Source organism: Pituophis catenifer, unplaced genomic scaffold (genome assembly GCF_029215685.1).
Source record: "Pituophis catenifer annectens isolate HBS135680 unplaced genomic scaffold, rPitCat1.0.hap2 SCAF_10, whole genome shotgun sequence".
Taxonomy (NCBI): domain Eukaryota; kingdom Metazoa; phylum Chordata; class Lepidosauria; order Squamata; family Colubridae; genus Pituophis; species Pituophis catenifer.
The window spans coordinates 22666411-22685004 of NW_027256890.1; the positions used below are offsets into that span (position 1 = coordinate 22666411).

General features: G+C 46.5%; 1 protein-coding gene across 2 annotated transcripts in view; it reads left to right on the plus strand.

The window, feature by feature from the left end:
• The window catches only part of SPTBN2 (spectrin beta, non-erythrocytic 2), a 74141-nt gene that overhangs the window by 14124 nt on the left and 41423 nt on the right, over positions 1 to 18594 (plus strand). For both annotated transcript variants that reach the window (XM_070951314.1, XM_070951315.1), the window contains exons 2-5: positions 8280 to 8431; positions 16705 to 16878; positions 17806 to 17897; positions 18444 to 18524. In XM_070951314.1, the coding sequence (XP_070807415.1) occupies positions 8280 to 8431; positions 16705 to 16878; positions 17806 to 17897; positions 18444 to 18524 (499 nt within the window). The remainder of the gene's footprint in view (positions 1 to 8279; positions 8432 to 16704; positions 16879 to 17805; positions 17898 to 18443; positions 18525 to 18594) is intronic.

An 18594-nucleotide genomic window follows, 5' to 3' on the forward strand; every position in this document is an offset into this window, starting at 1 on the left:
CCATAGGTTCGCTGTCACAGACCAAGTAAAATAGCCAAGTAAAAATACCAAAAACAGCCTTGAAAACGGCTCGAAAAACGCCTGGAAAACAGCCCAAAAAATGGCCCCAAAACAGCCAGAAAAATGGCCTGGAAAACGGCATGAAAAACGACCAAAAAACAGACATGGGCACGCCGACCAGCTAGTCTTTGGGTTTCCGGTACTCTGGCGTGCGCACATGCACATACATGCACACACGTTCCAGTTTGGGCACTCGGTGCCGAAAAGGTTCGCCATCGCTGTATAGGGGGGGTCTCCAGCTTGAGCGCAGCGGGTTGGACTAGAAGACCTCCAAGGTCCCTTCCAAACTCTTCTTACTCTGCATTCTAACCTATCGTCTGATTGAAAAGGATGACCTGACAATAGAATCAAACCCAGCCTGTCACTTACTGAAGCATCCAAACTGTGTTAACCTAGTGCTTGCTACACGTGAATCCTGGGTTGGGGGGACGAAATTAGCACGGCGGGGTGCTCATCGAATGATTGGCGCAAAGATTTTTTTTTAAGAACGGGGAGTGTTCTGGAAGAGAGGAGGAGGTACCTCCCCCCCCTCACCTCCTGCATTTGAGAATGAAAAATCGCCCTCCCATGAGGGTCGTAGATCACCCAAGTTATTGAACCTCTTTCTGGCGACAGGTCTCCCTTTCTTCCAGACAGCTGGCTAATCTGCAAGATGCTGAGCAGAAGGGCGATTTGGCTTCTCGGGCCGGTGGGGCCCAGGTCATGGTGCGCGTTGACCTTTCTTTTCCCTTCTCTGGAAAGCACATGGAGACGGAGCATTTCGCCCAGCCCAGCCCTGTCCTGACATGTCCTAGTGACTCAACCTCAGAGCTGAGCTCTCGGCCCCATCACCACCGTGGTGGATTTCTTCCTGTACATTGGGTGCGCACGATAAAGTTTTGGGCAGAGGCGCAGCAGCGTCTGCCGGAGCTTCAGGGCTGTTGCGGAAAGCCACCAAGCCTGCGTTTCATACATCACGACAATCAATCCGGAGTTATTTTCCAAAGCTACCCGAAGGCCAGACAAGAAACAATGGATGGAAACTGATCAAGGAGAGGTTCGACCTGGAAATAAGGAGAAATTTCCTGGCAGAAAATTCCATTAACCAGTGGAACTGCTTGCCACCAGAAGTTGTGGGTGCTCCATCACTGGAGGTTTTTAAGAAGAGATTTGGACAGCCACTTACCAAGTCTACTGAAGCTAGTCTAGCTAGTCTAGTCAAGAGAAGGATCAGGGGAGACAGGATAGCATCTTCCAATATTTGAGGGGCTGCCACAGAGAGGAGGAAGGGCGTCAAGCTATTTTCCAAAGCACCAGACAAGGAATAATGTTTTTTTTTTTTTATGAAACAAGACATCATATGCAAACTCATGAACATCTGTAATGGCTGTATAAAATAGAACAATTAATCACTGGAACAACTTGCCTCCAGAAGTTATGAATGCTCCAACACTGGAAGTTTTAAGAAGATGTTGGATAGCCATTTCAGTAGTGGGATTCAAATCCTATTGCTACCGGTTTGTTCGTGGGTGCGCTCGCATGACACTTCTGCATATATGCAAAGACGTCCTGGCGGGTGGGGTGGAGCCTCCCGCTGCCACCGCTACCAGTTTGTCCAATCCGGGGTGAACCAGGAGCAGCCCACCATGGAACCATTTGTCTGAAGTGGTGTAGGGTTTCCTGCCTAAGCAGGGGGTTGGACTAGAAGACCTCCAAGGTCCCTTCCAACTCTGTTATTCTAAAATGGCAGGGAAAGCAAACATATTACGAATTCATTTTTAATTAATAAACAAGGAGAGATTCAACCTGGAAATAAGGAGGAATTTTCCGACAGTGAGAACAATCAACCCGTGGAACAGAAGTTGCCTTCAGAAGTTGTGGGAGCTTCATCCCTGGAAGCTTTCAAGAAGAGCCTGGAGTGAGGGATGCTGGGAGTTGTAGTTCAATAGCATTGGGAAGTCCTCCCATCCTATAGCTTCTTGGTGATCCTCTTCTCCAAAACAGCTCATTCATTGCGAGCTATGGGGGGAAAGAAGGCAAATACAGATAGTCCTCAACTTATGACCACTATTGTGACCAGAAAAATGCATTGTTAAGCAGTGTGGTCATTAAGTGAGGCATCACATGGCTGCAACCAATTTTACAACTTTTTTTTTTTAACCATGATCATGAAGTGAGACATGTGACCACGACTTGTGACCTCCTGCTGTCTGTCCTCATTGGCTTTGCTTGTCAGAGGGCAAGGTTGCAAATGGCAATGTATTTATTTATTTATTTATTTATTTTTATGTAAGAGAATTTATACGGCTGCCCACTCACTCTCAGTGACTTACAAAAACAAAATAATAGTAATGTAACCCTGGTAATGTAATACCTGCCTGGTTGCCAAGCGCCCAATTTGCAATCAGCTGATGAACCCAGGGACACTGCCATGGTCATAAGCCCGAAGATTGGTTGTCAATCGCTTTTTTTTCCAGTGCCTTTGTAACTTCAGTCTTTTAAATGAGTGGTTGTAAGTCGAGGACTACCTGTATTTAAATATCTTGAGTTGGGAGGGAATACTGCATCCAGTTTTGATCACCACGTTACAAAAAAAACAATATGTTGAAACTTTGGAAAAAGTGCCAAAAAAGAGCAGCTAAGATGATTAGAGCACTCGTCACCTCCCGGATCGACTATTGCAACACTCTCTACATGGGGCTGCCCTTGAAAACTACTCGGAGGCTTCAGCTGGTGCAGAATGCGGTCGCGCGGGTAGTGATGGGAGTGTCCCGATGCTCCCATGTCACACCCCTCCTGCGTGACCTGCATTGGCTACCGGTTGCCCTCCGGGTGAGGTTCAAGGTGTTGGTGATTACCTATAAAGCCCTACATGGCTTAGGCCCGGGGTATTTGGCGGATCACCTGTGGCCAGCAATAGCTCCCCATCGCCCGGTGCGCTCACACAGAGAGGGCCTACTTGGGGTCCCATCGGCCAAGCAATGCCGGCTGACGGGCCCTAGAGAGCGAGCCTTCTCCGTGGGCGCACCTACCCTCTGGAATCGGCTCCCCTTGGAGCTCCGGGTGGCCCCCGACCTTCGCTCTTTCCGCTGTGACCTTAAAACATGGTTGTTTCGCCAGGCTGGCCTGGACTGAATGGGATTTTAATGGGAATTTTGTTGTTTATTGTTTGAATTTTAATCTGGACTTGCCGTTGCTTATTGCTGTGAGCCGCCCTGAGTCCTTGTGGGGAAAGGGCGGCATATAAGTCCGATTAAATAAAATGAATAAAATAAATAAATAAAGGCCTGTAGACTAAAATATACAAAGAACGGTTGCAGGATTTGGGTTTGAAGAACTAGGGGTGACATGATAGCAATATTCCAGTATTCAGTATTTGAGGGGCTGCCACAAAGAAGAGGGGGGGGGGGGTTAAGCTCTTCTCCAAAGCACCTGAGGGCAGGACAAGAAACAACGGATGGAAACTAACCAAGGAGAGAAGCAACTTAGAACTAATATTCTAACAGTGAGGACAATTAACCAGTGGAACAGCTTGCCACCAGAGGTTGTGGGTGCTCCATCACTGGAGGTTTTCAAGAAGAAGAGATTGTGCAGCCATTTGTCTGGAAGGGCAATACGATCTCCTGCTTGAGCAGGGGGTTGGACTAGAGGACCTCCAAGGTCCCTTTCCAGCTCTATCCTGATGGATTGAAGGTTTCTTTTAGCCGCCTCCTGTTGCCAACTTCATTTGTAAATATTAATATTTGGCTTCTACGTAGCCCTTTCATGCGTTGAAAGCTCATTCTTTGTATTACGGATGAATCATTATGAGGACAAACATCTTCCATAAAAGAAAATGATACCCCTCCTCCTTCTTTTTCGTAGATTGGGAGGAGAGGGGGGGGATGAGGGCAGAGTGACTTGCCCAGAGCCGTCTTGTAAATTTCATGACAAAGTAGTGATTCGAACTACTACTAAGGACTGTCTTTATTTACGGTTTAAGCTGTGAGCAATAAAATGAAGATCAAAGCAGTTTGGCTAGACAGAGACTTTAGATAGACGCAGGGGTGAAATGCTCCCCGTTCGGACCGGATCACCTGATTCGGTAGAGATGGAGGCCGGTGGTTCGGAGAACCGGTAGCAAAAATTCCTGCCCCCCCCCCATGCCCAGTTGAGCTGCACAATCATCAGAGGCTTATTTTTTACTTTTAAAAGCATTTTTTCTATAACCTCTTCAGCTGAAAAAATGCTTTTAAAAGTTAAAAAAAAAAAGCCTCTGATGATCGCGCGGCTCAGCTGGGATCGTCAAAGGCTTTTAAAAGAAAAAAAAAACCCTATTTTTCTTTTAAATGCCTCTGACGATCCAAGCTGAGTTGCCTGATCGTCAGAGGCGTTTAAAAGAAAAAAAGCCTCTGCCGATCAGGCAACTCGGCTGGGATCGTCAGAGCCTTTTGAAAGCATTTTTTTACAACCTCTTCGCCGAAGAGGTTGTAGAAAAAATGGTTTTAAAAGTTAAAAAAAAAAAATTGGCCACGCCCACCCAGTCACATTACCACCACCACCACCAAGCCGCGCCCACAGAACCGGTAGTAACAAATTTTAGATTTCATCACTGGATAGACGGTCACCTGGGACAGTGAGACCTAGTATTACCTGGCACCTAACCAGTGGGGGAACTTTATGGCATCTTAAAGAATCGAAGATTTCTTGGATAAGAAATGAGAAATTGCCCAGGCAATTGAATCATTCTGTCTGTCCATGATCTCCCTTCCAACCCACTCATTGATGCTGGTCGATTTGCATATGATCCAGGTGCCAACAGAGGATGTTTTCTGAGAAACTGGAAGGAACATGTCAACAGAGACATATGGCGCTGTGCCTTGGAAACGGGCAAGGCCATTTTTAATATTTGCTTTTGCATCCCCCAGCGCAGTAACCTGCCAACGAACGAGCCATTTGCCCAATTCATGCGTGTTATTCAATCGCAAGGAGTACACACAGGTAGTCCTCAACTTACAACCACCGTGGAGCCCAAAATTCACGTTGTTAAACGAGAATTTTTTTTTAAAAAAAAATGATTTATATGCCGCCCTTCTCCGAAGACTCAGGGCGGCTTACAATGCGTTAAGCAATAGCCTTCATACTTTTGTATATTTTATTTTACAATTTGTAAAATAAATACGTTTTATGACCTCTCTTGCCACGGTTCTTAAGTGGATCCCTGTAGCTGTTCAGTGAGTCACCCGGTTGTTAAGTGAATCTGGCTCCCCCATTGACTTTGCTTGTCTTAACGACACCGAAGACATTTAAACCGTCGTGAATATGAGTCACCTGCCAAGCAGCTGAATTTTGATCCCGTGACCATGGGGGATACTGCAACGGTCGTAAGTGTGAAAAATGGTTGCAGCTCACTTTTTCCCCAGTGTTGTTTTAACTTCAAATGGCCACTAAATGAACCGTTGTAAGTCAAGGACTGCCAGTATTCTCTGCAACCAAGATCAAATAGATCGAACGTTACACGAATTCTGCAGCTTTTCTATTTGTTTAATAAACCTCCCTCTAGGCTTTTATGAAAGAAGAGATCATGGGGAAACTCATGAACCTCATGAAGATCTGGAATGGCTGTATAAAATGGCAGGGAAAGCAAACATATTACAAATTCATTTTTAATTAATAAACAAGGAGAGATTCAACCTGGAAATGAGGAATTTTCTGACAGGGAGAACAATCAACCCATGGAACAGAAGCTGCCTTCGGAAGTTGTGGGAGCTTCATCATTGGAGGCTTTCGAGAAGAGACTGGACTGCCATCTCTCAGAAATGGTGTAGGGTCTCCTGCTTGGGCGGGGGGTTGGACTAGATGACCTCCAAGATCCCTTCCGACTCTGTTACTCTGTAATCTGTAAAAATTCAGTTTCAAAAGACATAATGATAGGAGTCCTCATGTTAAAAACCACGTTGGTTGGCTGGTTGGTTAAGAAGCATGTAGTTGGTCCTTGACTTACAACCATTTGTTTAGCAACTGTTCCAAGTTATAGTGGCACTGGAAAAAAACAACAACTTATGACCGTCCTCACACTTACGACCGTCATAGCAACTGCACGGTCCTGTGTGGTCAAAATTTGGGCATTTGACAAGGGTCATGTGATCGCTATGTGTGACCTGCCCCGTTGCCTTCCAATTAGCAAAGTCAACGGGGGGAACCAGATTTGTTAAATGACCTCCTGATTCACTTAACAAGTGCGGCAAAAAGGTCATAAAAACAAGTGTGACTCTCTTAACAACCACCTTGCTTAAGAACAGAAGTTCTGGTTTCAGGTGTGGTCATAAGTATTTTTGATCCCATTTGGATGTAAGATTCCTGAAATCATAATTTAAATTTGATTGCAACGACATTTCCTTTTTCTTTTCTTCCTTTCTCCTTCCTTGACTTTATGAAATTATGAGTTACGGGTTTTAACTGTAATCAAGCTCTTTTGCAATAATAACAACACTGTCTCTTTTTATATAAGCATTGCTTGATTGATTGCCTGCTATTAATTGAAGGGGGCAAAAGGTAGCATTCATAATGCAACACCTCTGGATCACACGACACCTGTCTGGAAACAGTTTTGCCTTCGATTACAGCATTCTATAATTACTGTATCAGCTGAGCTTTTCGAAATGAAAACAGCAATTTAAAAAGCATGGCGTAGAAGTAGAAAAAAGACAGAAATGGCAGTCGTGAGTGGTTAAGAAGCTATCTTGCAAGTATAAAAATTAAGAGATTAACATGATTGTGATTAATGCCATGATTAGAGAATGCAGCCATTTTAATTAAGGAAAAAAATCTTTAATTCAAACAAGGCCTGACTGCTTTGCCTTCTCCTGTTACCTTTGAACAGCTGCTGGCTGCTGTTACTGCTGTTACTGTCTCCTTGTCAAAGAACTTCTTTTAAAAAAAATTACCCCTCCTTTAAATAGGTGAAGGTAAAGGTTCCCCTCACACCAGAGATGGGTTTCATCAGGTTCTGACCAGTTCTGGAGAACCAGTAGCGGAAATTTTGAGTAGTTTAGAGAATCAGTAAATACTACCCTCTAACTGGCCCCGCCCCCATCTATTCTCTGCCTCCTGAGTCCCAGCTGATCGGGAGGAAATGGGGATTTTGTAGTATCCTTCCCCTGGAGTGGGGTGGGAATGGAGATTTTACAGTATCTTTCCCCTGCCACGCCCACCAAGCCACACCCACAGAACCGGTAGTAAAAGATTTTGAAACCCACCACTGCCTCGCACATACGTGCTAGTCATTCCTGCCTCTAGGGGGCGGCCGATGTCACTCTTTCAGCCCAACCCACTTCACAGGGTGGTTATTGTGGGGGGGGGGGGAGAAAGAGGAAGAGTGAAGTTATGCTTGCCACCTTGAGTTAACTTATAAAGTAATGAAGGTGGGATAAACATCAAATAAATTATGGCTGTAATTAATTGCAGGTCTGCTCCTTTTCTTACATATGCTGCATATACATAATAAAGTGAGTGATCTTTAGTGCTCTCTGTGTTTGGTTGTTTTCTTACAGATGTTTCTTTACCCAAACATCTAACATATGTTGGATAATAACAACCAACATTACCCAAATACCCAAACATCTGACATATGTTGGATAATAATGTTATTATCTGATGGTGTTACCTCTGCAAAAAAACACGCAAGCTCAGAGAGCACAAAGGACCCCTCCTTTCAACCCTAAACTACAAATATTCTCTTTTATTGGTCCATAATAAAGCTGCAGGTGTTTCCATCTTGACCAGGGGTCAGAAACCTTAAAACACTCAAAAGAGCCATTTGGACCCGTTTCCCACTGAAAAGAAAACACCGGGAGCCACAAAAACCCTTCCCGTGCCTGACTATTTCTTGAGCGGCCACAAAACTAGCATATGTAGTTGAATTAAATGTTCTGTTTTCATCTGGAGCTTTTCTTTTCTTGGATTTATCCACGGTTGGCCTACCGGGGGTTGAAAAGCTCAATAAATCACGTGCCGGCGGGGTGTCGCACTTTGGCGGTTGTGATACCTATTTTGAGTGACAGGGAGCCGCAGCAGAGGGGTGAAAGAGCCACATGCGGCTCCGGAGCCACAGGTTGCTGATCCCTGATCTTGACTTTTATGCATTCCCTACTGATGCCTCTGGCTCCATCTCGAAAACAGTGCGTGAGTTTTTTTTAAAAAAAAACTCGTCTTCTGGAAGTTGTTGTGAGGTTCCTCAAAACCCTGGCTTTCTCTTGCAGATGAACGAGAAGCGGTACAGAAGAAGACGTTCACCAAATGGGTCAACTCACACCTGGCCCGGGTCACCTGCCGCATCAGCGATCTGTACAGCGACCTACGAGATGGACGCATGCTGCTACGTCTTCTGGAAGTGCTCTCAGGGGAGCAATTGGTGAGTGTGGAAAAGGTTGGGGGGGGGGGGAGCTGAAAGCAGTCCCCCTCCCAAGATTGATTTTTAAAAAAAAAAAGGCTGCAAATTTAACAAACAAAATTCCCAAAATTTTTTGGTCTCGTGGAGGAGGACGCTTTTTAGGGGTGCAGTGTCCAACATTGTCATTAAAAGCATTTAAATCGCCAAGCTTTGGAACCTGTTTGTTTTCATCTGGTCATTTTAATAGTGGCGCGGCACAGTGGTTAGAATGCAATACTGCAGGCCAATTCTGCCCGCTGCCAGCAGTTCGATTCTCACCGGCTCACAGTTGACTCAGCCCTCCTCCATCCTTCCGAGGACGGTAAAATTTGGACCCAGATTGTTGGGGGTAAGAGGCGTACCGTATAAACCGCTTAGAGTGAGATTGTTGCCCCCAACAATCTGGGTCCTCTTTTTACCCACCACGGAAGGCTGAGTCAATCTTGAGCCGGTTAGTATCGAACTCCTGGCAGTTGGCAAAGTTAGCCTGCAATACTGCATTCTAACCACTGCTCCATCAGAACTCATAAGGCGCAAAATGTCTTGGATGATTTCCGACTGTACCACGTACAAAAACGTGGCAAAAGTGCCCTTTGCTGAGAAAATTAACGGGATGGAGCAGGAGGCACCCCTTTCCCAGCTGGGATGGGACCCCTTTCAGCTTCAAAAGCGCCACGCTGCTTAGGAATTCTAGGAGGGGCAGTGCCAGCCTGCCCAGATCAGGCAGGGCTTCGAAAAGTCTGGCCCAGCCGGGTCGTTTTTCTCATCTCTTGCCACGTCTCTCTCTTTCCTCTTCTCCGAGCCAGCCGCAGCCACCACCCACCTAGCCGGGGAAGCCGAACACCTGTTTCCCAGAATGCCACGCTTTGGCTCTCTTTGCAGCCGGGAGGGGAACAGCCTGTTCTAACTCAAGCGAGGCAGAATTTCCAGTTTCCCTGTTGGCAGGCAGCAGCCTACATACACCCTGCCTGGCAGCTTGGCAGGTGCTTCTGTCCTGGCGGCTGAATTTTTCGGCTGGTGTGGCGGGGGAGGCAAAGGAAATGGGAAGATGCTGAAGCAGGCTGGAAAATGTTAGAAGCCTGTAGAAAATGACGCAGGTTTCAAGAGCGTCATCTCTGACTGTCTTGGCTCCATGCCTAGTGAAGAGAAGGACCAGGGGAGACATGATAGCAGGGTTCCAATATCTGAGGGGCTGCCACAAAGAGGAGGGGGCCCACCTATTCTCCAAAGCACCTGAAGGCAGGAGAAGAAGCAACGGATGGAAACTAATCAAGGAGAGAAGCAACCTGGAATTAAGGAGAAATTTCCTGACAGTGAGGACATTTAGCCAGTGGAACTGCTTGCCACCAGAAGTTGTGGGCGCTCCATCACTGGAGGCTTTTTAAGAAGAGACTGGACAGCCACTTGTCTGGAATGGTGTAGCGTCACCTGTTCAAGCAGGGGGTGGACTAGAAGACCCCCAGAACAGTTATTCTGTTATTATTCTGTTATTCCTGGTTGATAGGGTGATATTTGAGACTGACCAGTTGTCATTGATTTCCCGTTGTTGGCTGAGATTTTGTTCCGTTTTGCTGATTCAAAGACTCTCCACTGAGATTGGATCAATTCTGGGGTTTTCTCCAGGTATTAAGTGTCAGAGGTTATGTTAGAGCAGTGGTCCCCAACCTTTTTATCGCCGCGGACCAATCAGCCTTTGATAATTTTACCGTGGCCCGCTGAGCGCGCGCAGGGGTGGGGGCTTTGGGCCACACGTGCGTACCTGCGCGGGGCTCTCTTCCCTGGAGCCTTTGCGCACGGCCCAGGAGCTTTTGCGCACGGCCCAGGAGCTTTTGCGCACGGCCCAGGAGCCTTTGCGCTGCAGCGTTCATGTCCCCCGGCCGCTGCGCGGCCCGGTTCCAGGTACTCCACGGCCCGGCACCGGTCCGCGGACCGGGGGTTGGGGACCACTGTGTTAGAGCAAAGATCCCCAACCCTGGGCCACGGAACAGTACCGGTCCGTGGCCTGTTAGGAACCAGGCCACATAGCTGGAAGTGAGTGACAGGCAAGGGGACCCTACTGTAAACTGCGTGTGAGGGATCTAGGTTGTGCACTCACACTCACATGGGTCCGTGGAAAAATTGTCTTCCATGAAACAGTGCTGGTGCTAAAAGGTTGGGGAATCTCTGCGTTAGAGGAAACCGGTTCAGGAAGTCCTCCGCTTATAACCATTCGCTTAGCAACTGTTTCAGAGGTGGGTTTCAGCAGGTTCTGACCAGTTCTGGAGAACCGATAGTGGAAATTCTGAGTAGTTCAGAGAACCGGTAATAAAAATTCTGACTGGCCCCGCCTCCATCTATTCTCTGCCTCCCAAGTCCCAGCTGATCGGGAGGAAATGGGGATTTTGCAGTGACCTTCCCCTGGATTGGAAAGGGAATGGAGATTTTACAGTATCCTTCCTCTGGAGTGGGGTGGGAATGGAGATTTTACAGTATCCTTCCCATGCCACGCCCACCAAGCCACACCCACAGAACCGGTAGTAAAAAAAAATGAAACCCAAATTTGGGTTATAATGGCACTAAAAAATATGACGACTGGTCCTCAAACTATGACCGTCGCAGCATCCCCCGGGGTCATGTTATCAAAATTCAGATGCTTGGCAGCCGGCATGTATTTATGAAGGCTGCAGCGTCCTGGGTGGGGGTGGGGTGGGGTCACACGATCACCTAGCCCAGAGGTGAGCAACGATGGCCCTTTTATGACTTGTGGACTTCAATTCCCAGAATTCCTGAGTTAACATGGCCTGGCTCAGGAATTCTGGGAGTTGAAGTCCACAAGTCGTAAAAGGGCCATCGTTGCCCACCCCTGACCTAGCCGGCTTCTAACAAGCAAAGTCAATGATGGAAATCAGATTCGCTTAACAACCCAGGTAGAAAAAGGTTGTCCGATTGGACACAAGTCACAGAGCAAACCGCCTTGGTTTAGTAACAGAAATTTAGATGTCAATTGTAAGTGGAGGGTTACCTCTGTCGGCATTATGCTCAGTGCTTTATTTGGGTCATTTTCAACTAAAACTTCTCTTTTGTTTATAGGGATTTAATAGGTTTGGTTTTTTTCCTCATTTGTTAATTGCCTGGAGTTATGTACTTACAATGGGTGTCTGTATAAATGTGCACATTTTTTTTTTTTAAAAAAAATCCATTTAAATGATTTGAGTTGTCTCGGAAAAACACTGAAAGGTATTGAAAGGAAGCCATTAAAGGGAGAGATGGCAACACCCAGCACCCTTAAAACCAGAAACAGTTGACCTTATTTGAGTGTAGATCTCTTCAAATGCGAACATCCTGTATGCTGTACTAGACATTTAAATTGTTCCCTCTCTTCCTCCTAAAGAAAATACTCCCACCTTTCTAAAACGACGTTTTTAGTATGTTTTAAAATTTTCTTAATTTTAAATCTGTTTTTATGTTTATACTTGTTGGATACATGTGTAGAGGTAGTCCTTGACTTACAACCACAATTGAGCCCAAAATTTCTGTTGCTAGCTGAGACATTTGTTAAGTGGGTTTTGCCTAGGGATGAAATCCAACAGGTTCTGACAGGTTCTGGAGAACTGGTAGCGGAAATTTTGAGCAGTTCGGAGAACCGGCAAATACCACCTCTGGCTGGCCCCAGAGTGGGGTGGGAATGGAGATTTTGCAATATCCTTCTCCCAGGAGTGGGGGGGGGGAATGGGGATTTTGCAGTATCCTTCCCCTGCCATGCCCACCAAGCCACGCCCACAGAACCGGTAGTAAAAAAATTTGGATTTCACCACTGGTTTTGCCCCAGTTTAGTACTTTTCTTGCCACCGTTGTTAAGTGAATCACTGCGGTGGTTAAGTTAGTCACACGGCTGTTGTGTGAATCTGGCTTCCCCCACCGTCTTTGCTTGTCAGAAGGTTGCAAAAAGGGAGCACACGACCTCAGGACCCTGCAGCCGTCATAAATACGAGTCAGTTAACCAAGCGTCGGAATTTTGATCACGGGGATGCTGCCATGGTTGTAAGCGTGAAAAGCAGTAAGTCACTTTTTTTCAGGGCTGTTGTAACTTTCAACGGTCACTAAATGAACTGTTGTAAGTCGAGGAACTACCTGTACAAAGTACATATAGATTCCTAGGTGCTGTGCAAAATTAGGTAAAGGTAAAGGTTCCCCTTGCACATATGTGCTAGTCGTTCCTGACTCTAGGGGGCGGTGCTCATCTCCGTTTCAAAGCCGAAGAGCCAGCGCTGTCTGAAGACGTCTCCGTGGTCATGTGGCCGGCATGACTCAATGCCAAAGGTGCACAGAACGCTGTTACCTTCCCACCAAAGGGGGTCCCTATTTTTTCTGCTTGCATTTTTTACCTGCTTTCGGAACTGCTAGGTTGGCAGAAGCTGGGACAAGTCACGGGAGCTCACCCCGTTGTGCGGCACTAGGGATTTGAACCGCTGAACTGCCGACCTTTCAATCGACAAGCTCAGCGTCTTAGCCACTGAGCCACCGCGTCCTGATCAAAAATTAAAATTAAGGAAGGCCTTAAACCAAGGATGAAGCAGTAGGTGCAAAGCACCTTAGGAATGAAAGAAAATATGGAGAGGAGGAGAGGCCTTTGGGGTGAGGACATCTCAAGAATTTTGGTGAATCAGAGCAATGATCCTAGTGGAATCCTGTTTCAACCAGTTCCACCGCGGCTTTTAGATAAACTAAAAAGAAATAGCCCCACATATCTCAATTTGTTCTCAGTTGCTGCTTTCCTGTTTCTGACCTGTTCTAAAATATCTAATATACCTGTACAAAAGAACAATGGCTGACGTTCCGTGAATGTGAGGGAGCTTTTTTTGAAGGCTTCTGAGCTAGACCGGGAAATGGAAAAAAACCAGAATGCAGTAGCAAATCCCTTCGGCCCCATGGTCAAGAGGACTAAAATGGGAGTGCCTTTTTCAAGACAAGGGCCAAGCTTAACTTCAAGGAAACTTTCTCCTTATCTTAAGCCACTGGCCATTAACCACAACAGATGGCTTTGAACTCCCAGCTACCTATAAAAAAAATTCCTATCTTTCTGACCATCCTGAATTGCTGACTGATGAAGTAAGCAAGTTTTGCTTTAGGGGTTAGACCAGGCTTGAAAATGGGAGACCAGGAATTCTAGTCCTGCCTTGGGCATGAAAGCCAGCTGGGTAATTTGGGGCCAATCACCAGGAGAATCTGAGTTCTAGTCCTGCCTTGGGTATGAAAGCCAGCTGGGTGATTTGGAGCCAATCACCAGGAGAATTGTGGATTTCCTCCCCTGGAAGATCAATAGGAAAGAGAGTAACCAATCCTTTATCTTCTCCTTAACCAGGGGTGGGGCGCTGGGGGTTCGCAGGGGTTCGGGAGAATCTCTAGCTAAGATTCTGTGCAGTTTGGAGAATCCCCAAATCCCACTCCTGGCTCACATTCTCCTGGTGATTGGCCCCAAATCACCCAGCTGGTTTTCATGCCCAAGGCAGGACTAGAACTCACATTCTCCTGGTGATTGGCCCAAAATCATCCAGCTGGCTCTCATGCTTAAGGCAGGACTAGAACTCACATTTCCTTCCCTTGACGTGTTCATGTCGCAAACCCACTCGCGGAACGTGCAATTTCTTTCTCGTCCGAGCCCATGCCTCCTCTTCCCAACTCCCCATACCTGCTTGGGGACTGCCTATTTTTCCATCCACCTCCTTTTCCATTCCATTCCTCTGTGGTTTGCAAGCAGGGAATAGGAATTCTTGGGCTGGGAGGGGTTGTCTGATTCCACCCCTCCCTCCGGGTTTTGTTTTGTTTTTGTTTTGTTTTTTTTTAAAAAAAACACCCTCCGTGGCAAGCACACCGAACTCTTCCGACAGCTCAGTCTGGGCTAGAGGTGGGAAGGCGGTTTTGGCTGCCAGTTAAACCGGCTTCCTGCCTTGTGCAACCCAGTTGGCTGGCAGGGCTGCGTTTGGAAAGTAGGGGATGGGTCAAACAGGAGGGACAGCGGACTCGGAAGAAAAATCTCAAGAAACAAGCCAAATACGAATGCTTTTCTTACTTGGAAACCGCTTCTGGACTTTGTGCTTGAGGTAGAAAAAAAAAAGTGAAACTTTGATTTTGATAGATTTGTAAACCAACCTTCCTTCCTTCCTTCCTTCCTTCCTTCCTTTTCCTTCCTTCCTTCCTTCCTTCCTTCCTTCCTTCCTTCCTTCCTTCCTTCCTTCCTTCCTTCCTTCCTTCCTTCCCTCCCTCCCTCCCTCCCTCCCTCCCTCGATCCTGACCGGCTCGAGACTGACTCAGCCTTCTGTCCTTCTGAGGTTGGTAAAATGAGGACCCAGATCGTTGGGGGGCAAGAGGCTGACTCTGTATAGAGAGGGCTGTAAAGCACTGTGAAGCGGTATATAAGTCTAAGTGCTATTGCTATCTTCCTTCCTCCCTCCCTCCCTCCCTCCCTCCCTCCCTCCCTCCCTCCCTCCCTCCCTCCCTCCTTCCTTCCCTTCCCTTCCCTTCCCTTCTCTTCCCTAGCTACCTAGCTACCTACCTACCTAGGCTGACTCTGTAAACCGCTTAGAGAGGGCTGTAGAGCACTGTGAAGCGGTATATAAGTCTAAGTGCTATTGCTATTAAGAGCAGGAAATGAATGAAACGCACAGAGACTAAATGTCTAGGAAAGCCGCCTTTGGAATTAAGGCTTCTTGCTTTGCTTGCAATGTTTGCACAACACACCAACCCTTCCTTGACCCAGTTAAGCTCGTCCCGTGCGGAGGCCCTATGCCTTCATCAGTATGCAAAATGCAGCCTCACGCCTCTTTTGTGAATGAATGGCTGTCGCCCGACAGGTTCTCGGGCTGTATTTACTGATTTATAATGTTATGATAATGCCACTCCACTTGGAACCGGCGCTGGGCAGCTTCCATCTCTGACTTTCAGCAGGACGATTGCAGCAATAAGCGTAATGGATTAGCTGCTGGTTGTGTCAGAAGTCGTGTACATAGAACCTTTATAAGAGGATGCTTCATGCAAGTCGTGTGCCACCCTAGGTTTATCAGGTGCTGCAAAATTCCCCCCCCCCCCCATTCAATTGTATCCGATGCTCGGAACTGCCTGGAGAAGTCCCTGCAGTTTTATCTGCAAGGTTTTTCAGAAGTGGCTTGCCATTGCTTCCTTCCTAGGGCTGAGAGAAGTTGACTGGCCCAAGGTCACCCTGCTGACTTCATTCCTGAGGCAGGACTAGAACTCACCGTCTCTTGATTTCTAGCCTGGTCCCTTAAAACCACGACAGCAAACGGCTCCGGCTCCCTGACTTGATTAATTTCCTGGATTCACACAGTATACTGATCAACCGGTTTAGATTTGCCAGGGTAATAATAGCTCAGATTAGTGTCTTCTGCAAAGGTAAAAGGTTAGAATGCCGTATTGCAGGCTAACTCTGTCCACTGTCAGCAGTTCGATCCTGACCAGCTCAAGGTCGACTCAGCCTTCCGTCCTTCCGAGGTCGGTAAAATGAGGACCCAGATTGTTGGGGGCAAGAGGCTGACTCTGTAAACTGCTTAGAGAGGGCTGTGAAGCTCTGTGAAGCGGTATATAAGTCTAAGTGCTATTGCTTCCTTCCTTCCTTCCTTCCTTCCTTCCTTCCTTCCTTCCTTCCTTCCTTCCTTCCTTCCTTCCTTCCCTCCCTCCCTCCCTCCCTCCCTCCCTCCCTCCTTTCCTGTGATTAGAATGCAGTAATGCAGGCTAACTGTGTCCACAGCCAAGGGTTCAATCCTGACCGGTTGACTCAGCCTTCCATCCTTCCGAGGTCGGTAAAATGAGGACCCAGATTGTTGGGGACAATATGTTGACTCTGTAAACCGCTTAGAGATGGCTGGAAAACACTGTAAAGCGGTATATAAGTGCTATTGCTAATGCTGATTAGCCTTGTTCTTCACATTGTGGGAGTACAGTAGCCTTCATTTGCTGGAACAGGCCGGCATGGTTATACATCTTAAGACAGCTTTCTCAACCTTATCAACTTTTAAAATATATGGATTTTCAACTCCCAGAATTCCTCAGCCAGCCATTCTGGTGAGGGAATTCTGGGTGTTGAAGTCCATCCATCTTAAAGCCTGCTGACTGGGGAATTCTGGGAGTTGAAGTCTATCCATGTTAAAGTTGCTGAGAAGTTGAGAAACAATTCATTTGGAAGAGCCCTTTCCATGAGTATGACCGGAGGATCTTCTGCTTATGCTCAGAGGAAATTATAGCCTGTTTTTCCTTCTCCTCAGCCCAAGCCAACCAAGGGCCGAATGCGAATCCACTGTCTGGAGAATGTAGATAAAGCTCTCCAGTTTTTGAAGGAGCAACGGGTCCATCTGGAAAACATGGGCTCCCACGATATTGTGGATGGCAACCACCGACTCACACTGGGCCTCATCTGGACAATCATCCTCCGTTTCCAGGTATGTTCCGGAATGTTCCTCCTTCATTCACAGGCTTTCGCCTCTGAGGGCTGCAGCACAGCTGAGGACAATTCTGCAGCAAGAGATAGAAGCCAAAAGATTGAAAGGGAGGTCCTTGCTCTGCTTTCATTTCAAAACCAAGTTTCTAGTTCTCATGACGGAAGAATAATTAAAGTGATCAGGGTGTGGTTGAGCCTATGGAATAAATGATTAAGGGGAAGTCATTTTGAAATACCTGAAGGATTGTCGCACACCCGAGGGAGTGGATTTTATTTTCTGTTTTTCCAGAGGGCGGGAATAAAACCGGTGTGTTAAAACTACAAGGAAGAAGTTTTCAACTACAAGGAGGAAGTATCAGTTGTCAGTTTATGGGTGACTTGCCACCTAGCAAATAGTTTGACTAGATCAGGGGTCGCCAACATTTTGGACCTCGGGGACCACTAAATTCATAATTTTAAATCCTGCGGACCATTAATATGAATTTTAAAAAAAAGATAAATAGTATTTAGTGCAATATAAAAAATGCAAATAATTTTTCTGTGGACCACCAAAATTTTATCGCGGACCACCTGTAGTCCGCAGACCATCAGTTGGTGACCACTGGATTAGATGACCTCTAAGATCCCTTCCAACTCAACAAAAGAATCATTTTAAGCAATTCTCTATTAAGGGAGGAGATAATAAATTATGCAAAATAGCACACAAGCAGCATCAGTGCTGTCAAATTTTTCTAGATTTGCACTTGTTAAGCAAGATTTAGGATGTTTTTCTTCATTTTCTGTCTGGCCTGCCTGACGTTTTCCTGGATGGGTACAGGTTTTCATCATTATTACTTTAAAAGGGAAAAAAAAAAAGAAAATACATACACTCACATTGACTGGGAGTGTCTCAGACCAACTGAGATTCTTTTTCAATCTTTTCTCGTAGATTCAAGACATCAGTGTGGAGACGGAAGATAACAAGGAAAAAAAGTCAGCAAAAGATGCCCTCCTGCTTTGGTGCCAGATGAAGACAGCTGGGTAAGGGGATAAACAGGGCAAAGCATATAGACCAGGGGTGCAGGGGTGAAATCCAGCAGGTTCTGACAGGTTCTGGAGAACCAATAGCGAAAATTTTGAGTAGTTCAGAGAACCAATAGCGGAAATTTTGAGTAGTTTGGAGAACTGGCAAATACCACCTCTGGCTGGCCCCAGAGTGGGGTGGAAATGGAGATTTTGCAGTATCCTTCCCCTGCTACGTCCACCAAGCCACGCCACACCCACCCAGCCACGCCCACAGAACTGGTAGTAAAAAAATTTGGATTTCATCACTGCAGGGGTTTCAAACCCTAACCCTAACCCTAACCTTGACTTTTTTTAATGACTTTTTAAAAACAAAAATTTAATTTAATTCCGAACTCTGGGGAATCTGGGAGTCACATTTGCTATGGTGACGTCTGGCTTATGTGATGCTCCTCAGAATTTTTGACTAACAAAATGGTCCCCGGAAGGAAATAATTAGGGAGCCCTGCCTTCGTGGAGAGATTAATATTTATAAAGCAAAATGAATGCTTCTGCTTTTTACAGGTACCCAAATGTGAATGTCCATAACTTTACCACAAGCTGGAGAGATGGCCTGGCTTTCAATGCAATTGTCCACAAACACAGGTCAGTTGACTGAGGTGGGACTAGAACTCACTGTTTCCTGGTGATTGGCCCAAAGTCACCCAGCTGGTTT